This window comes from Electrophorus electricus, chromosome 23, assembly GCF_041902795.1.
Source record: "Electrophorus electricus isolate QZ-2024a chromosome 23, ASM4190279v1, whole genome shotgun sequence".
In the NCBI taxonomy this organism is placed as follows: domain Eukaryota; kingdom Metazoa; phylum Chordata; class Actinopteri; order Gymnotiformes; family Gymnotidae; genus Electrophorus; species Electrophorus electricus.
In genome coordinates, this window is record NC_137519.1 from 9,769,843 (window position 1) to 9,791,322 (window position 21,480).

Below are 21,480 nucleotides of genomic sequence, written 5' to 3' on the forward strand. Positions count from 1 at the left end.
AGTTATGATTTTCAGTAAGTTTATTTACAAGGTAAACTCAACCTATTAAACTGCAGAAGAATAAAAAGACAGAATGAGAAGTTCAATGTTTCAGGTCAATATATTTCTGTATAAAGAATAGCTGAGGTGCTTAGTCATCTACATATTTTTCAACAAACAAATATATAAACTCTGCCAGAACAATAAAATTTGTCAGATTTTAATTTATACATATAAAGCAGTTTATCCAAGGACTTAAGGCGTCAAAACTTACGTTGCATTTCTGTCACCACTGCTTGATACCACATCACAGGAGGTCAGATTAATTAAGATTAAATGTTCACCCAACAGGAAATAAAAAATAAATTATAATTACAGTCAACTCTGTATTAAAATGATCACCTGGTATGTTAACATTGTTAAAAGCCAGCCCATTTATTAATGAAGAAAAAATGCAAATTGACACTGCAATTGCATGCTGATTTGATGTATGGTGTAAATTTCTACCACTCACTAAATCACATGTCCCATCTGTGGGGCCAGAACATGCTATAATAACCAACGTACATGGGCTGAACGTGGCAGGTGTTAGATCAACAGGTCATACAAATTCACTTGTACAGTATACAACTGAACCCTTGCAATGAAAACCATATATCAGCCATTTCCCCTTTATGTGTAATCAATTTTTGATTTTGTACAACCTATACAATTAAAATGCTAAATATACTTCATTTAGACCTAACTTACATCACTCATATGGGCAATTTAAAAATAAAACTTGCAATAATGTTTTATATTATTGTTTTTATTTTGTAGAATGAAGAACAACAGTATATGGATATGTAGGGTTTTTTCATTGCAAGGGCTCAACTGGGCAATTTACCATAATGGTGTATACACATCATTTTATTCATATTTGATTACATTTTTCACCCCAGCCAGAAACAATGCAACTGTCAAGCTAAATGTAGTGCTATAAGAGATCAAATGATCAAACAGTACAACCTTAGCGACAATTGTGTGTTCCATTTAGTCCGAACTAGGTGAAAATGACAGCTACAGTGACTCCAGATTGGGACATCAAATTGTACAATATGACTTGTTTTCACAGAGGCAAAATAATATTTATTAGTTGAAGTATCCAATTATATTACAGCATATTATAGCAGCCAAAATAGTCTTGAATTACATGGTCACGTAGGACAGATCTGCATCAGCCCCAAGATCAAGTTCTCCACACTTTAAAGTGCTTTCTATTACTCTAATACTACCACTGTACAGTAGACACTCGACATTAGTCTCTAGCCTATATTTTATTGGTGCTTTGGGGGACTGGCAAAGCCTCCTCACCCAATTCAAAGGGGCCTTCAGGAATCATTACAGGGCCGTAATGTAAAAACACCGTGTTGATTAAAGTCCATCAATTCCATTCTTGAAATATCACAAGAGCAGAACTGAACCGGGGACATTAGAATGACAAAGTGGATGACAAAAACCTACCCACCCTGCTGAAGTTGTAAGGCAGGTGTACAGAACAATAGTTGACAGGGGAACGCGGAGGGTATAAATAAAACTGTCAGCATAGGCTTCAACAGACACTATGACACATAGAAAAAAATTAGAAGAAGAATGGGGGGGGGGGGGATAAAAAAAAACCACCACATGACGGCACTGAAAAACTCATTTAACAACAATTTTATGTCTAACCCCTGGATTGGAAGACCCACTATACTGTACATTTTTGTTTGTGTGTGTACTGTTGCATCCAACTACCACCAGAGACAGGACACTGAGGTTTTATGATGGAAGAAATGATTAAGTTAATCTATTTTTAAAGTAAATGGATACAGCTGATGTAAACTAAAAAGGGACAAAGTCAGACTTATTTTAGTGATCCATTGAACTGACACCTATTTTCATGGCAGCCCTACAGTAGTTTTTCTAAGATGAGCAGCATACTGGTTTATGTTGACAGGTCCAGTGATTCCTGCCAATCCCTGTAAGTCACTCACTGGATTTTTGTATGAAGCGGATTGCCTTTTGTTCACCATCTCCTTCACTCACAGACTGCAAACATGCGATTGTATGTAGCAATAGTCAACATATCTATGCTTGCTTCTTCTGTTCGGTCATGAAATAGAGGAGGAGCTATGAAAGTTCTACACACAGGACTTCATTAAGCAGGAACACAAATCGGAAGACGCTCTCTTGCATACCCAACCAATCAGCCAGTTCAGAATCCTCACACTTCTGTCACATTTTTACCATAACTGGAAACCAACTGGCCCAGATTAGAATGTTTGGAAAAGAATTTCCCTGATTGCCCCTTTTACAATTATACAACCTATAAACTCACAACAGCTTCCGCACCACACAACATGAAAAACCTTTGGATGATACCTTGCTTTGAAATTCAATAATAATTTAAAAAAAAACTTCCACTGTGCTTCTGAACAATCACCCAAGTTCCTCAAAATGCCAGGGGCTCATGTCAACATTTAGGTCAGATCAAAAACAGTGCAGAGTGAAAATAGGCTTAACAGCCAGTGCTAAAATTAAAATGGGCGTAAGAGCGCCACTCCCTGGCCATGTTTGAAATGACAGGTGTTTGGTCCCAAAGTGCAGGGATGAAGGATTCCCGGAGCGCGGAGAAAAACTCTATGCTGTGACTCTCCACCTTGTTAAGGTGGTGTGGGCATAACAACCATCCCAGATCTGAGTCAGCATAGAGCCAATAAGGGACAATGCACAGTAAACTTGGGTGTCTGGATCACAACCCTTTGGTTCTGGAGTCAATTAGCTCCGGGTTTTGACAGTTGAAATGTGGCCACTGAAAAAAGCAAAATGCAAAAACAAATCCATTCCTCATCAGAAAACCACAATGAAACGTTTCAGTGAAGACTAGGAAATATCACCAAGACCTGCTCAGAGCTTTTAGTACACTGAACACAAAAAAAAAAAAAGAGGGGAAAAAACAAACAAACAAAAACAAACAAACAAAAAACCCAGAACCATCTTGAACAAGACATTTGTAGTAATTATTCCAGTGAGCAAGATACTGGGCCCAGAATATCTATATCTCAGAGGTCCAACACCAGAGACACCAGTACTGCCAATGCAATTTACCCAGATCTGGCCATAAGCTGTCCCTTAGCCTTCTGGCCATGCAGTCTATAGAGAGCTCAGTCTGAAAAAGCAGACCACTGACCACTGTATCTTTCACAGGAGAGTACAAAACATAAGCAAAAGAGGAAGATGAAACCAGGCTCCTCAAGAAACAGTTAAAGAGGTTATGCGCTTGGCCATCATGAACCTGTGCCCCTCCCTCACTCCCTTCAGCCATACTGTCCTGATCCTGTATGACTCTGCCCCGGGGGGGTGGAAATAGGGGCTCACTCGTGGACATCCCAGATTTCGGAGAGCAGAGGAGGGAGTTTCTTGTCCTGCAGACGGAGGGCGAAGACCTGCTCCGAGTGTACGCTGCTGAGCGTGCGCAGACTCACCAGCTTCATCAGCATGCGTGGGAACATCAGGTGATCCTGCAGCATGGGCAGGACAGGGCACAGTCAGTCAGTCATATGTTGCCTTGCGCATACGCGCGCATGCACACACGCACACGAAACCGAGTGCGAGACTATGAGATTGCTTGTAAGGCGACATTATGGCCAAAATATACTGAAACCCTTGTGCATGCACACTACCTACACAAATATGAGACATTTGACCAGAGATCAAAACTAATGTTTACATCTGGGATTTAATTGGCAAATTACATCACTTTTTGGAACTGATCTACGGATTGGTCGACAGACAACATATTGGTGTCCCACCACCACCACAACAGACCTTTTCAAATGAAAGTGTGATTTTTAGAAATTTTAGAATACACTTCTAATACCAGCAAGAACTTTAGGTAGTTTAAACATTTCAGTGTTAATTGCTGGGAGGTCTGTCACATCTTGCGAGATGCAAACTGAATCAAGCCATTCATTGTAGATTTTATGGCATTAGAACTCCTTATGAGATATGGAAAGTGGAAAATAACTGAAGATTGCAGATTTTTGATCAAATGATAAGATTATATGCCATGGAGCATATAGAGATGTTGGCAACGACACAGCCATGTCACACCGTTAGGTTACATGTTCCCTTCTCAGTAATATTCAGAATGTGAGGAAATATTCAGAGTGTCTGACTCTCCATCATTTCCTAATGCCAGCAAGACATTTGTTCTGAATATTCCACAAGACACTGTATAATTATTATAATTCTATTAAATTTCTAATAGTATGTCTGATCCATAACCTGCATTCTTAATTTAGTTTCCCACTTTCCACAAGCCATGGGGAAGGCCAGTGGTAGTTCAGTGGTTAAGGTTGACTTCTAATTGGAAGGTTGCTGGTTCAAGCCCCACCACTGCCGGGCCCCTGAGCAAGACTTTTAGCCCTCAATTGCTCAAGTTGTACTGAGACATAATTGTAAGTTGCTTTGGATAAACGCATCAGCTAAATGTCATAAATGTAAAGACCTTGTGGTCTTGTACCACAAGGACGCAAGGTATCATTTATGACGATATGAACGTTAGACATCTCTTCACCCCATGCTGTATCTGCCTTCCTGATGCAATGAAACGCAGCCTCACACACACAGTAGTGAAACCATACCAGTGAAAGAAAAGAAATGGATATAGAAGCAAGAGGATCACAATCATTGGCACAGAAACTGCTTTGCTTGTAGTAGTAAAGCAGGACTTTAGGGCAGGGACTTACATTGGGTCTCTTTATCCTGATGTACGAGTGCAGAGCATCTACATATGGCTGTTGTAGCTTCTCCACTAAATCATGATCCTGCACATTGGGTCGGTCTACACACACACACACACACACACACACACAGTATCAAACAAACAAGAGAGATCAGGAAAGACTGAGACTAATGTACAATGCCATGTTCCATTTAGAGAGTGCAGCAGTACTTTGAAGGGAAGATCAGCTGGGCTCTAAAAGAATGTCCAGCAGTATTTCATTAAATGCAGGTTAAACCTCAGGCCAACACTAAAAATGGTTTTGGTCTATTTAAAGCCCGTTTTGTTTATAAAACACAGCACTGTGCTGAGCACTGGACATGAATAAAAATGCGTTAGACAAACCACCAATGCATTACGGTGATCAAAAAGTATTTACCACCTTGTAGCTTGCATTCTGCAGTTGAAATGTGTTCTCGTACTTTACTGCCGAATGTGCCCCCAAGAAGAGTTTATTTTAATGAACCACAGTCTGAGTAAGCAGCACCCTTAAGCCTGCTACTGCACGTAAAAACGACAAGAGCCTGTCCAAGAATAGCTCAGCTCAAACGGAAGAATCGTTTTGTTGTTAAGCATTTGCACGGCCCCCTTGACCCACTGAGCTGACGCTGCAGGCACGTGCACTGCTCAACATGGCAGACTGACCTGCAGAGAAGATGTTGATGGCGATAAGCAGGGCATACTCGGCCTCGTCCAGGTGCAGGTCGTTCATGCCCTTGGAGAACTCAAAGATGGGATTGATGAACTCAAACTGCAGGCCTGTGGGGAGGACAGAGGTCGGGTCAGCGTACCTGCAGGACAGATGTGGCCGCGGAAGTGCGACCAAGTGACTGCCCTGCATGCTTTCAAAGATTCTGATGTCGAATTCTCACTTAAACACTCCAGGATTCCATAGCCTACTCGTAAGGTCACAGCAGCGATTTTGAATGTTTACAAGTTAAAAAATATAAATAAAAATCAAATTACATTAAAATAAGAAAGAAATAAAGTCGTTTTTTTTTGTTGTTTTTTTTAATTATTATGTGTACTGAGTTAAGTCAGATGAAGCACAAGAGTCATTGCAAAGGCAATACCAAACACACCGCAAAATTGGGGAAAACAGTGGAGACATCCGTCTAAAATATGTGGTCAAAAATACAATTATGGCCTAAGGCAGACGTATTCAGAACATTTTTGTGCTTTGTAATACAGATTTCTTAACAATACCACACTCAAACGTGCACTAAAATTGTGTTAACCACAGGAGTGGTGGGCCCGATACTGAGTCGAGGCAAGCTTGAGGAGTCAATCAAAGGCAGGATCAGATTACCGCATATTCATAAGGATTGGACTATCGCATATTCATAAGGATCGGACTACAGCACATTCATTTGCACCTGCTTTGGCAAAGTCATCCTTATTGTAGCTGAAGTCAGGAGTGAGGAAAGTGATGCTCTCTATCGATGGGTTGTACCGCCGAGACGTTTCTAGCAGCATGATCTACCAAAGTAAAAGAAAACAAAAATGTAACTATGCAGCACAGTACAAAAGGGAGGTCGATATCACACTGACCCTTTAACACCACTAGGAGGCAGAACTAGGAGGCAGAACATGCCCAACTAATATAATGGATATATTTCAGAGTGGTTACAAACAGACACAGCATAGAGAAGTGCAGCAAACCACACTAGCCCATTTTTACATGACCCTGCTTATGATCTGAAGTGGGGGTGGGGTTGTAGCACTGGGGGAACCCACCTCTATGGTGGAGGTCTTCAGCAGGGCAATCTGGTCCTCACGGGTCAGCTCTAAGAACCCAGGCAGCTGCTTGGCAAAGTCGACAATCTCCTGCACCGACATGATGGCCAGCTCGGTGAAGTGGGCAAAGCGTTGCTGCCGCACCTCGCGGTTCATCGGGTCCTGGCTCTGGGGCCACGGCTGAGGGCCATATAGATTATGTAATAAACTAGGGTTTCAGTTTCTACAACACAACACTTCCCAACAGGTCATTGCTTTGTATCTCGTAAACAACACTGAACATAAATGAGAAACTTTAGCTAGTAAAGGAGCAAAGAATTGTGTGTTGTTATCTTTTCCTTTCTCTGTGATAACACAGAGTCAAACAGTGATGCATTGAATCAGTGTTGCTGTAGTGAAGGGGGTTCCAGCTAACAAGCTGAAAATTAGCCAGCTCATAGCAGTCAGAGTTGACTGAGCAAATGGAGAATGCAAAGTTTATCTGACAGATAATTTATAGCATGGTTTAGTTTTAATAATTAAAATGTTATAGAGCATGTTTTAGAGGCCTCTCATGCATAAAACATCAGCTCTGTGTTAAATCAGAGGTTCTCAGTCTAATCATTAGGGATCCCCAGCCAGTCCAGGATTTTGCTCTGGTTAAGCTCTTGACAGCCTGGTAACGAAGCCCTTGATTACCAGGTTCACGTGTATGCTGAGACAGAAGAGAACATGAGAACAAAAGCGACACTTGGACAGGCCAGAGGTCCTTGAGGAACTGAGAGCTCTAGCTCCAAGTAACATCTTTATGTACTATGGCATGAATAATGTAAACAACACGACCCAGCGGAATAGTCAGGCCACTCACAGTGACTTTAAGGCGGTCAATGAAGGAGCGTTTGTTGCACTGCTTCTGCATGGCCACAAGCTTCTCGATCATCTCCTGCTGCTCAGGGGCCAGTGGGGCGGCTTCAGGCACTGGGCTGGGGGTGGCCACCGATGAGCTACGAGCCACCTCTTCCTCGTGCTGCTTCTTCATCTTCTTTAGCCGGATCTGCTCCTCCGAGAGGACACCTGTGTGTGTGTATGTGTGTGTGTGTGTGTGTGTGTGTGTGAGTGAGTGTGAGAGAGAGAGAGAGCGAGAGCGAGAGCGAGAGCGAGAGCGAGAGCGAGAGCGAGAGCGCGCGTGAGCATTTTGAAATGGGCACATCTGTGCATAGTGGACATTACAAATGTATTTTGGTCAAAAGGCCAAATTACACTGTACTAACCATATTAAAAATCTGCTAATTAAGAACACACTAAACACTTTCACAGCCAACTGCTGCTCTCTTCAAATTTGATTCGTCCTATGGTAAAGGCAGTCTGACCCCCCCCCCGCACCCCGAGGTGCCTGACTCAGGGGCAGGTAGGGGGAGAGGCTCCACTCACACTGCTCCAGCATGCCCGCCTCGCGGCACTTGCGCAGGCGGCACTGCTGGCACTTGCGGCGCATGTACATGTCCATCTCGCAGCGACCCGAGCTCTTGCACATGTACTGCGCGCCCTTGATCACGCTGCGGCGGAAGAAGCCCTTGCAGCCTTCGCAGCTCAGCACGTTGTAGTGGAAGCCGGAGGCCTTGTCTCCACACACGCTGCACACCTCGTTCCCCAGCATCTTGGGGGCGGGGCCTTTCTTCCTCTTCACTGGCTGGCCTTCTGTAGGGCAGACACACAAAATGCACACACATGGTCAAGAGCCAATCGGATTATCCCCTTTCCTTCAGGTTAATGATTCTTGTGCAGCATCTAAGAAAATTTTTTCGTCCACGAGATGTTAAAAGCTCATGTGTTAGCAGCATTTCTCTGGAAAGTACCGCTTGGTTCTCTCTGGCTGTTTGTTGATGCTGAAGAGCAGATCTGTGAAAGTAGTGTTTGTGGTGCAACCACAGAAAATGTATTGACCAGAGCTGGTGTTCGTGTGCTTGAGTCAGTCAATATTACTACAGTATTGAATAAGAGATACTGACTTTCTGTTTCTATGTCTTATTTATAACTCTAAAGAGGACCTATACAAATTTGAAAAGAAAGCAATAAGCAAAAAAAGAAACATGAGACGTATTAAATGGTTCATTTTTAAATCATGATAAATACCTTAGGTAAAAAAAAAAAAAAAAAAGGAAATAAACTACTTCATCAGCATATTCAGTCATTTACAGGGGTCAATACGATATAAAACGGAGAAAAACAATACTGGCCAGATGGATCCAGTCAGTGCAAAGTTCTCACTGCTGGTAACAAGAACACAGGAAATGACTGCATGTGTGGCAGAAGTTCTGTCTTAGTTTTTATTTGTGTGTGTGTGTGATATATATATATATATATATGGCATCTTCCACCTAAATGCAAAATGTGCTGCTGTTGACCGCACTTTAGTTCTCAGAGTCGACATTTCAACTGTCGAGTAACTTTTGTGCTTTGAACAGTGGCTGGTTTGGCTTTAAGGTAATAAGTTAAGGACACTATACTGCTCGATAAATTTGAAGTTCAAAATGGTAAGCAGTGTTAAAAATCAGCAGTGTTATACGTTCTTTATGGTCTGGATAGCATGGAAAGCCTCGCTGGAACTTGTACATGTACAATCTTACATAGTGTAAAGATACAGAGAATGGCTTTGCCTTGTCAAGATTCATTCTTTGCAAAGCCAAAATAGCCACAAAGCCCCAGAACATAAGGGGCCATGGCAATCGCAGCACAATCCTGCTAGAGCCAATATGATGCACGCAATGGTCCCCCTGCCAAAATAATATCCAAACAGGATTGGTGCTGTGATCAGAAACTGATCAATGACAAACAAGATGGTTGGGTAATAAATTTTGTATGCCCACCGATACACTTTAATATGCATTTATGGGATGGGCGTACCCAGTTATGAGCCAGTAAGTATAGTTTAAAACACACGCACACACACCTAATATAGACACATGCTAAACGCAGAACTAAAAAAGCCAGTTCTCTCATTTTAAGAGATCATTCCTCAGTTTATGACCCACATATCCTTTAACCAGCCACAACCACAAACACCATTTCCCCCATGTGGCACCAAGAACATTGTTACATCTTGTATATTCCCAAAATAGCAACAAGCACCCAGGAGCTTCAGCCAAAAACCCACAGCCCAGCATACCTGGAGCAGGTGTGTGGGTGGAAGGATCCAGCTTGATGTCGTTGGGTTCCATGGGCAGCGAGTCACTCAGTTCATTAGGAGAACTGGAGAATGAAGCTGGCTGACTGGGAGAAGCATGAACCTCATGTTTCACTTCTGCTGCAGAAGAGCCCTCCTCACTGACACAGCCCAGACTCTCCCCTACACACACACACACACACACACACACACAAATGCAACACCCTGTACTTGCATACATGTTAGCCTCAACCCAGAAAATGAAAAAATAAACAAACAAAAAACAACAACAACAACAAATTCACACACCCTGACAGAGTCATGGTCACAACCAAGAAATACAGTACCTCAAAGTAGTATTCAACACCCTGCAGATTTTGCAGGTTTACACATTTAGAGTTACTCTAGCTTTGTGAAATTTGGACTGTAGATGGGCCTGGACATGTGAAAAGCACTGCAGCAAAAAAGAATCTTATTTCTCTGTTTGTTTATTTATTTATTTTAATTTTACAAAGTTTACCAGAGGGTCAATTATTATTCAACCCCTCAAACCACCAGAATTCTGTTTGGTTCTCTCAAGTATAAAGAAGTAATTGAGGTATTAAGAACAATGAGCTTCACATGTTTGGATTAATGATCTGTTTTTTCTTGCCTTTTCTGACTATAAAAGCCCCTCTCCTATCAAGTGAACAGCACTCATACATGGTCGACATGGGAAAGACTAAGGAGCATTCCAAGGCCATCAGAGACAAAATTGTGGAGGGTCACAAGGCTGGCAAGGGGTACAAAACCCTTTCCAAGGACTTGGGCCTACCTGTCTTCACTGTTGGGAGCATCATCCGGAAGTGGAAGGCTTATGGAACTACTGTTAACATTCCATGGCCTGGGCAGCCTTTCAAAGTTTCCTCCCATGCTGAGGCCAGGCTTGTCCAAATGGTCAAAGCTGACCCAAGGACAACAAGGAGGGAGCTCCAGGAAGATCTCATGGCGGTGGGGACATTGGTTTCAATAAATACCATAAGTAACGTACTCCACCGCACTGGTCTCTGTTCCAGGCGAGCCCGTAAGGCAGCTTTACTTCAAAGCGTCATGTCAAGGCTTGTCTCAAGTTTGCTCTTGATCACTTGGTTGACTCTGAGGCAGACTGGTTCAAGGTTCTCTGGTCTGATGAGACCAAGATTGAGGTCTTTGGTGGCGACCACACCCTGGGCGTTTGGCCAGAGGATGGAACTGCATATGACCCCAAGAATACCATCCCTACAGTCAAGCATGGTGGTGGCAACATCATGCTGTGGGGCTGCTTTTCAGCCAAGAGCCTGGCCATCTGGTCGGCATCCACAGGAAGATGGATAGCACAGCCTACCTGGAGATTTTGGCCAAAAACCTGTGCTCCTTCACCATGGATCTTAAGATGGGTCATAATTTCATCTTCCAACAGATCAATGACCCCAAGCACATGGCCAAGAAAACCAAGGCCTAGTTCAAGAGGGAAAAGATCAAAGTGTTGCAGTGGCCTAGTCATTCTCCTGACCTTAACACAATTGAAAACTTGTGGACTTTGATCTTGAGCTCCTTCCACAAGAGATGCCCAAAGAACCTAGACAACTTGGAGATCTGCATAGAGGAGTGGGCCAAGATTACTCCAGAGACCTGTGCCGGCCTGATCAGGTCTTATAAAAAATTATTAATAGCTGTAATTGCAAACAAGGGTTATTCCACAAAATATTAAACCTAGGAGTTGAATAATAATTGCCCCTAATTTTTATTATAATTTAATTGAGCAACTTGTACTTTTTGTTTGTAATATTTAGGCATCTGTTAATAAATGCTACTCTTGCTCAAAGTTTAAAGGCTCTAAATTATTTGCAACTTGAATTTGAATTTGCAAATTCAGCAGGAGGTTGAACACTACTGGGAGGCACTGCACATACTCACACCCAGACACACTCTTCATTTACACCAAACTGTTGCTCCAGTTAAAGCAATCGAAACTCTTACCATGACCAACATCACTGATATCAGTCGCAGAAAATGTGGTCATCTTCTGCACGGCAGCTTGTCATAACGGACCAACACTGTGCCTGGTAAATACAGAGAGGGCCACTTATCTACAGATCACTTCACAAAACTGGGACTAGAACATTATGCATGTCTGGGGGATTTATGTTTACCTTAATAGTAAAATTTAAACCTACATACAAGTATTAAAGTAATGGTTAAGTCCAAAAAGGAGCATTGTTTGTTGTGACAAATCTTTATAGCAATCTAAAATCTCAGATATAATGGATAAACCTTTCATTTTAGCACAAACTCAGCACAAAAAGCCAACCAATTCTGCAACTCCAAAGGCTAAAATATCGAAATGTAGCAATAATGGAACATCATCGATTTGCTGAAGCAAACCTACAAACTCAAAATTGTCAACATGGCCCAGAAATGCAACCACATTCTGTAGCAAAAGATTCTACAACCCAGCTATGCCACTGACTGAAGACCAAGAGAGCCACCACGAGAAAGCAAAACTAATGACCAGTGAGACTATGGTTCAATAAACACGAGTAACTTTTAATTGAAAAAAGGACCCTTGCTACACAGTCACCCTTTCTTTACCGTGGGAATCTATAAACAACTACATGGTAGCAAGCAAAACCCTCCCTACATATTTAAAGATGTCAATGAGACAGCACATTTTCAACTAAGTCAGCCTGCCATACTAACGCCCTGTGGGTAAATGGGAAATGAAAGCTAAAATATTAACATGTTAATATTTTTTTTGCTGACTACAGAATTGCTATTCCTTTAAATACGATAGCAAATTGATCAGGGAAAGTACACCAACGAAGAAATCTAGAATTTGATGATTCAGAACATGAGGGAGAAAAACTGATGAGAGAAAAATAAAGAAATATGGACAGTAAATCCTTAAGCAATGTTCTACAAAAGTTCTTTTGAAGAGATGTGCTTAATAATGTAAGACAGTAAATTTGCTTCCAAGGACAGTTACATAGAACTAGATGGTGCCGTGGCAGAGCCTGGATACTTAAAAATCCATCCTGCAGCTTGTGTTTAATGAAACCAATGATACATACAGCACAAATCATTTGTCTAAGTGGTAAATTAGATTTATGCAATCCTTAAACTGATTTGTTATTTGTTTTTAATAAATCACTGTGCCTGGTAAGTGTCTTTGCCTCTTTTCTTTTCACTTGGAGTACTATGACAGCTCAACATGCACAGACATGTATCATACTGCAGTTCAAATACTGTTACATGCCTAACAAACCAATAGCTAAATGATTCAAACACGGAACTTGCATTAATCCCTATTGCTAGTTTGTTTTTTGTCTGTTTAAAGCCTCACACAGGAATCGTTGTAAGTGAGTGACCCTTAGTACTGATGCAAAGAGGATATCCGGTGACAACAATGGAGCCTCTGTAAGGTAAGAAATGCAGGTTGGCGATGTTCACCAGTCTGATACAAGGTGGATAAATGTACACAGCACCATTTCTGTGAACATAAGCATGAAGATTCCACCTAAAGACATGACCATCTGGGATCTAATTAGCTCATCTCTTTAACAAAACCTTTAACATATCAGTTGCTATTGTGCATTCATCGGGTTTGCAACTTTTCTAACTTGATGTAAAAATCTTAAGGCCTGAGCCCTGTTTATCTGCCGTTTTTCGGTTTAACAGGATGGACGGCATAGCTGGTGTAATGTTAAACACCAAAACTCTGGCAATCTTGCTAAATACAAGGAACAAGGTAGAATGCAGAGCTACATAGAAAAACTAAATTAGTTTTGAATATGATATGAAAGATTACACCAGGGTTGGTGAAGTCTGATTTCACAAAACCAGTTCTGGACAATCATGTTTTTTGCTGCTCCAGAGTTGGGATGTAAAGATGACAATACTCAACAGTTCTAATTGGGCCTGTGAATCCTGGGCCATTTTTACATACATGTTTAATTTTGTTTTGATTCAATTTAAGCTATTTTAATTATACTGTTATACATATGCAAGTGCATAAAACAAAGTACGCCTGCACAGTAAGGTACAAAGTTAACACTGAACAGGTGCAACAGAGTGTACCAACACAAACCAGCACCACAAAGACCTGCAGCATAAGGGGTATTGCTCTAGAATAAAAAGTTCGGCTTTTTGCAGCATCAGGAAAAATCCTGAACAGCAACTTGAAAGCCTGATTCTAGAGGCAGCATTGCACATTTTAGGTTCTTTTTCTATTCGGCCTACATCTGTACAAGCGATAGGGTCTGAATGGAAAAGTGGGTAATTAAAGAAATTAGCGTGTTAACCTTGTGGTTTAAACTCATCTGTATATGTATGAACAAGAATGAGGTAGATTAAGTGCTACAGTTCAGTTAAACTGGAGTGCAGGTCTCTCTGTGTGACTTGATACTCAATAGCATTATGAGCAAGACAGAGACATACCCCTGGAGAAACTCTCTGCTATTGCCTGTCCATCTTGCTCTGCGTGTTGCTAGCAGGCCATGATGTTTATCCTCTCCACCACTCTGGACACCGTCAGAGGAAACTGCACTCTTGAAGCTTTTTTTTTTCCCCTGTTCTGCCTAGTGTGGACAGAGAGAGACAGAGAGAGACAGTCCAAGACAGGAATACCCAGAAAAAAAAAACCACACACACAAAAAAATACAAATGAGGAAGGAGTGACAAGGCAGGTAAAGAGGAGAAAAATATCACCTTTTCTGTTTGTTTGTGTGGGTCATGCACCAGAGCAGAGCTTCAGAAGGATACTAGAAGAGAGAAAGAGAGAAAGGGCAAAAAAAAAGTGGGAGACAGCGAGGGGGAGAGGGAGGTTATTATCGGTCGTTTGCATGGCAGTGAAGTCCCTGTAGAGCCCTCAGCCTGAACCATCTCTTCCTGAAAGAGTGACTACAACCACCTCTCACACACATCTCCCAGATGACAAAACCAGTTAAAAACACAAATCAGCCTTTTTCCAAAAAAAGAAAAAAAAAGAACTAAGTTATGAATAACTTTCAGTACTTCACTAAACGTGTACAGGATTTCAGTAAGTTTGGAGATCAACTTTTGCACCTATAGGCTTATTAAAAGGTTTTATATATGAAGAGTATATAATATAATGAAGAGGCACAAGCCAACTACAAGTGTAGCAGCATTACATTTCAAAATAACTAAGGAAAAAAATAACTGCAAACTTAGGATCCCCCCTCACCTTTCAGGAAGTCTCATGACACCATGTCTAACAGGGAATGCAGGGAGAAGAGAGAAAGTAAATGCTTATTCTAAGGCTGCTCTCCCAATCTGTCTGTTCTGATCTCTTCTGCCATTTACTCCACTTCCCAGCTGTGACAGGTCTCGCTTCACACGCCAAATGTCTCCACAACAAGCCACGAAGTGGTCAAAGTCCAGATCATGCCCTTGTCTGAAGGCATCATGCATAGCAGATGACACATCATTACAATTTAAACTGGAACACTTTGCATTAGAAGTTTTTAATGAACTCAAAAGACATTAAAGACACATGACTATTTTACCTAATTTGAGACACCTGAATTTTTGCAGGGCCACACACTGAAAATACATTTTTGACACTTGGACAGTTTTAAAGCAATTTGAATCTAAGTGTTGAGACACTATAAATGTTCAAGAATAATCATCATAATGAGTAATAAAATCAATAGCAAGCTACTGTACAAGGACAGTAGGACAACAGCATAAAACACAATCTTTAAAATCACACACTTCCTCCAACAAAGACACAAAGCTGATAATCTGAATCGATTAGACCTATGCATCCACACATGCGGAAACTGACCTAAAATAACCCCACTACACCTCCAAGTCCAATGTCCTAAAAAACTTATCAGTGAATAGTTACCTTTGCCCAATAAACTACATCTGGCCCATCCAAACACGGGTCATACATTGCCACACATATTGAGGCTGGAATCAACATTTAAGTGACTGAATGAAAACGTATGATTCTGGATGTCAGAGTGAAAAACCAAACCCAATCTATTAACTTAGATGAGTAATTCATAGCCAGGAGGAGAAGCATCACATGAAGTGCATTTTGGCTGTAAATGATCCAGAAATATGTCATCTAGTCCTGTAATACCTGAGAGCACTGCAGAGCAAAGGAGCAGAACCACTGAACACAACAGCTTTAGGTTTATCCACATGTCAAGACATTAGAGGGTTCTAAATTCTCATTTTAAAGCTACTTCACCTACAAAGTGTTAAAGTAGTTCACCTACTTCAAAAACCAAATTAAGAGAACATTAAAATATATTTTCAATAAAAAAAATATAAAATTGGAAACGTAAATTTAGCCTCTCATTTTACAACGATCAGATTTTCTAGTTCTGCCTTGGTTAAACAATAGCAAGGCCTTTGTTCTCAAGAAACACTACACTTACCAGATTAGTCAGCAAATATACAGCAGATGAGTAACTCATGAATTCTCATTCTTTTCACTGTATATTACATATCAAAAAGCCTTCATATGAAGCCAAATCTTTGATTTTATTAGGCTAGTTTATGAACAGGGCTTATGATTTGCTAGAGCACATTTTTCACTGCAGCATGCAGACTCTAAGGAGGTTGTAGTCAGCCTTTAAACACAGGTAACCCTAGCCTTCAAATAGTTTACTCAATCGCTGTTCGTACTGAAAATCATTTTGGTTTGTGTCCAGAAAATCTGCTTTAACACTGGAAGCCCAACTAAGATTGCTATTCCAGCAACATGTGGTAAACAAATTGCCATTAACTTGTACCTTAACATGTAAAACGGCATTTACGTTGTTCCCCGATGCCACATTGTTCAGCTGAAATTAAAATGTTCCATATTTCCCTTAAGTAACCTATTTGCAAGTTCAAAGTACTGTTCTGCATACATGGAGTATGGAGACAATTTGACATGATCCCGCATTTGTCAGTTCTCCTAAGGTGTTGTCATGCATATTGCCAAGACACCAGGTCAGTAACCTCCAGCATGTTCAGGAGCTGGCCTGTTCAGCACAAGATTAGAACACTGATTCAGAAGTGTTCAGTGTACAAGACGTCTATCGTAGCCATGGCTGCTCCATTCCTTTGGAAGCAACACATTGAAATAGATGTGACAATAGTACTAAGATAGTCTGCAGTATGTTTATTGCAAGATCTCCAAGACCTCCTGGCAAATCTCTATACATTTGTTTATTAAAAAAGGTATAACAAGGCAGGCTATTGTTTTACAAATATTAACAGCTGGGACTTTTCTGTACAACAGGTGGTGTGGAAAATGCTGTGCTGAGCTATCAGAAAGGTGTACGGGGCTCTCAGAGAGACTTACTAGTTGTATAGTCTTTGTAGGCTATTAAAGAGTATTTTTACTTGCAGAGAATGTTCAAATGTTCTACCTAAGTCAATTACAGTTTAACAATAGAAAAAATGTTTCATAGCATAACTACCATAAAAAAAAAGAAACATAACCATTTACCAAATATCACCATTTACTAGTACTACTGATGGCTGTAGTAGTAGGAGTAATATATAGGCCCTACCCATATATAAAACACTTGATTTTTTTTGTAATGTTGTTCTATTGCTGGATGATTTTCATGATTAAATTTAGTTAATTCGAATTACTGATTTAACAATTTTCAAATGTGGTAAATGAGATTGTACATGTTTACATACACATTTTATTGTTAAATTTCATTTGTCAAGCATTACAACCAAAAAATATAGCCATCTTAACTTAAATGCAGTCTCTCCACATATCCATATACTAGCTTAACGCAGTCACACATTTACACTAAAAAACACAAGATGTAGACAGGCAGCACTTCTCAGAGTAATGAGCTTGCAGCAAAGGAAGGCGGAAACAATACTTCACTTATATGATCTTTGGTACAGATTTGAAGTCAGCAGTTGCATCAAAGATCAGTTTCAACCAAAAGCAGCAGCACAACAATATTGTTCCAGCACTTGTGACGCAAACACTTAAATGTGTGAAACAATGGAATGAAAACACTAATGTTAGCGGCCCTTTGACAGCAAAGTTCCCACTAAAAACAGCTAACATTTAAAGCTCTGGAGCTCAAGGCATGGTTGGCTAGCCAACTTTAGCTGTGAAACCTTTAAGACAGATTTCAGTGGACTCTCTGTTGCATTAAATATACTCATCTCGGGATGTTTGTAGTCAATTAGCTATAAAAAGAGCAGACAATGCTTTTTCCTTTACGTTACTTGACTGAACTATAAGGAGGTTATGTTTGGATCTTGTTCAAAGTTAGAGCTTCTTGTGAGTTTAAAGAGAGCTGCTTGCTATTCTTGAAATGATATAGCTAAATTAAACTTTATGCAGATATCCAGTTATACCTCAAGACATACTCCCCTTAGACTTCCCAATAAACTAACTGGTTGCATTGCTGATTTAAAGCTTTGGATGCATGATAACGTTTATCAGTATTTAGCATGAGAAAGTTAAGTTTTATTGGTTGGCCCTAAATCTTCTCGATCTGTCCCGTTACCCTTTTTGTAATGACAGAATACTTGTCAAGCCTGCTCCTGTCGTTAGGAATTTTGATCTACATAATCAAGTCCCTTGCTAGATTCCTCCTTTCACTTATGTAACATGGCTTGTCTTCACCCCTTCTTGACTGACAACGATGCACAAACTCTGGTTCATTTCTTTATGTCATGTCTCGTTGATTACTGTAACTCCCTTTTCATTGACCTCCATATAAAGTTCATTTGTACTGTACATTTAACATTTATGTCCGTCACCCTCATTTGTGCATGACAACTACTTCTGCTGCATTGCACTTGTTGGTTAGCATACCTGTGACTTCATCACTGTACCAGGATAGCGGGGGGAGAGCAAACAGAGGGTGATTCCCATAGTAATTATGCCAATAAGGGAGATTTATTTTCCTCAAAAGTCCAGTGACAGGAGCATGATGCCATAAACCAACAACAAAAAAAATTAATTCCAAAAAAACCCAAAGAGAAATAAATAAATCCAGTCATCCACACCAACAAAAATTAACCCAAAATAAGGCAACTTAACGTCCTCCCAATTATGGCATTCAATCAACGCGCCCCCCCGCCCGCACCCCAATGCCACTCCCCACACTCAATCCTCGCCCCCCAGACCAAACCACTCCAGACGCCCAATCCATCAAACCCACAATATCCCTCCCCTACAATTCCAAACAAAGGCCACCAATCAAAACATCCTCCCACCATCCCAACCAAAACAACCACAGCCATACCCAAACACAGAGCCATCAACCACAACCTTATACTCCCCCCTCTACCCAGAAAACCACATGCTCCAACAACATGAACCAAAACTACAACTCCCCCAACCCCCAACCCGACAAACAAAACAAATAGGCACACGCCCCGAACCCAAACTCCCACCACCCCACCATAACAAACATATCTACACACACACACACACACACCCCAACTATAGTAGTCATCCACACAGTCAGCTGGCCAGCCCAAACAATGCAAGACAGCCACAACAACTCCACAAAACTCCAGCAAACGACAAGCTAACTCCCTCCAACAGTGGTGCAATCAAAACAAAAGTCCCCCAACCCCCTATATTGTCCGCATTATCCCTCTAATATTCGGCTCTGCTATTTGAAGATGAAGCATAAATAATAGTACATATTCTTTTTTCCTTTCACATCATTCCAAAATGTACAAGGAATTAATTTGCCACAAAAAGTACAAGAATGACAAAACATGGTATAAACTCCACCACCGAGTGTTTTAGGAAGTGGACTATTTTTATTTGTTCCTCACATCCTGACGGTCTGTCATGAGAGTTAAGCGGAAGGACTACATACTACACACCTACAGCATAATATTGCGAGCAACATAAATCAATTTCATGACTTCATGATGACAATGTTAATGGTGTCCAGTGTTTCCTCAAAAGAGAGTGGAAAAAAAGTGCTTTGGGAGGGGGTTGAGCTGAAGGTGGAAACAATGCACATGCGGCCAACATACCAGCAATGCTAGGGCGTTGTTAGTAATCTTGCTAGATAGCAAACTTGTCACAGCACTGTTGGTTGTAATGCTTCATAATGTAGTGGATGCAAATTAACCTATTAACATTGTTCACTTATGTGAATAAGTTTGAATGGGTGTGCGTGTTCCTGTTTGCTTTCTTATCACTTTAGCAAAAACAAAACAGGCAAACAGGGAACTGCAAATTGTAATGAAACTCCTTGTTGAAGCATCCACACTCGGTAAGCAATAATCTCAAGACGTATTACTGAGTCCCTATCATCAATGTACTACTACTACTACTACTACTACTACACTACATTCAGCAAACCAAATAGATTCTTTGGTAAAATTATGTTCAGCTTATTATGCAAGCTAACGTATTTAATATAACAATTTTTAAACACACATTACTTGTATTATGGTTTTGATGAGGTATATTTTCATGGCTTCAACCAGCATATTGACATGAATCTATTAGCAGTGAATTAAACTATCGCGATAAACTGTTTCCTACAACTTTCCCATCACATCGTAAAAGCTTAACAAACAGATCTAAGCTAACAGACGAGTATCCTACACCTCATCCTCAAACCACGAGGACACCTGAGGGCAGGTTTCACCCATCTGGATTGACTTTAGTCGGTCAACAAACGCTACTAAAGTTGATCTTCAGACTAGCAAATATAAACCTCGCAGAGGTTTTTAACGTTATTGTCGTCCAAGAAATGTATAAAATACCACCGAGATGGCCTTAGTAAACAAGATCTTAGTAAACAAGCTAGCTAACCTAATCAACTAGCTTGTTTAAGATAGAACGGCTAGAGCAACGTAGCGTTAGCTAAGCAATTTTAATCGTCTGTCTTTATTATGGCTAGCCATTTGAACAATCAGATGTTTACAACGTGGGGTACATCATGTCATAGCCAACAGTCTTAAAAGGACAAGTCACAAAACGACTTCGTTGGCTAACTTATCTCGCTACCCTGTACGCTACCCCGCTACGTTATCAAGCTGTGTGGGGTTAGCTGGGTTAAGAGTACCAAACACAACTAGAAAAACATATTAGCTAACTTAACATGTTCAGAAACAAACACTCCAAACCGAGCGGCTAAAACATAGCTGGCGAGCAGACCAACTGCGCGAATGATTTCAGTCAAGGAAGCAAAGACCAGCTGGCTACGGCCAAGTTCACCTGCCGGGACTGTCAGAGCTGTTGCTAAGATAACGCTAGTTATCCGCATATACGTGCTAGCTAAGATGGCTAGTTAGCCATCTTAGCTAGCTAAACAAACCTAACAGACAGTGTATCCAGACAGCTTTCACCGTGTTCATTCCGCCGTACTTTGAAAGCTGTAAATTGAAGCTGGGACAGCTGTATGCAAATAAAATGGTATCACTGGTTACACAGTGTAAGTAATAGTTACCTCACGCTGAAGAAGCTAACAAGATCTCTCAGAACAGCGAACTTTCCAAACAGCGCAATGTGTGAAGCAGAAACCAGTGTCGGACGGCGGCGTAATGTCCAAGATGCCCACCTAAAAAGACGTTTTTGTTTCCAAAATAAAAGCTTAAAACGCTTAAACGAGTTGGTCACTAAAATATGTTGATAAAAACCAGTTTGAAAATGGTGTATTTTAAATAACGTATATATGTTGGTAATTATTCGAGGTAAATCGACATGTATGTAATTGGGTCTCCTAGGCTTATTTCTAATGGCTCTTGCTCACGATCTGATTTAACACAGCCTTTTGACTGTCGCTGTTTTTCGAGTTTTTACATTGATAAAACTCTA

General features: G+C 40.8%; 1 protein-coding gene across 3 annotated transcripts; it reads right to left on the minus strand.

Annotated features, from left to right (window-relative positions):
• Positions 1–2: 2 nt before the first annotated feature.
• nr1h3 (nuclear receptor subfamily 1, group H, member 3) lies at positions 3–21,257 on the minus strand. 3 transcript variants are annotated; one of them, XM_027004793.3, is made up of 12 exons: positions 21,113–21,257; positions 14,391–14,443; positions 14,121–14,260; positions 11,664–11,746; positions 9,669–9,848; positions 7,934–8,200; positions 7,371–7,576; positions 6,524–6,703; positions 6,163–6,265; positions 5,432–5,545; positions 4,752–4,846; positions 3–3,521 (listed from the first exon to the last, which is right to left on the minus strand). In XM_027004793.3, exons 4-12 carry the CDS (start codon positions 11,704–11,706, stop codon positions 3,375–3,377), a joined length of 1,335 nt encoding a protein of 444 aa, XP_026860594.1. In that variant the 5' UTR covers positions 11,707–11,746; positions 14,121–14,260; positions 14,391–14,443; positions 21,113–21,257; the 3' UTR covers positions 3–3,374. The 3 variants fall into 3 exon arrangements, with proteins under 3 accessions (XP_026860594.1, XP_026860595.1, XP_081562391.1); XM_027004794.3 differs by lacking the exon at positions 21,113–21,257 and adding an exon at positions 14,887–15,044; XM_081706265.1 differs by lacking the exons at positions 9,669–9,848; positions 11,664–11,746 and having other exon boundaries at positions 21,113–21,254.
• Between the last annotated feature and the right edge of the window lie 223 nt (positions 21,258–21,480).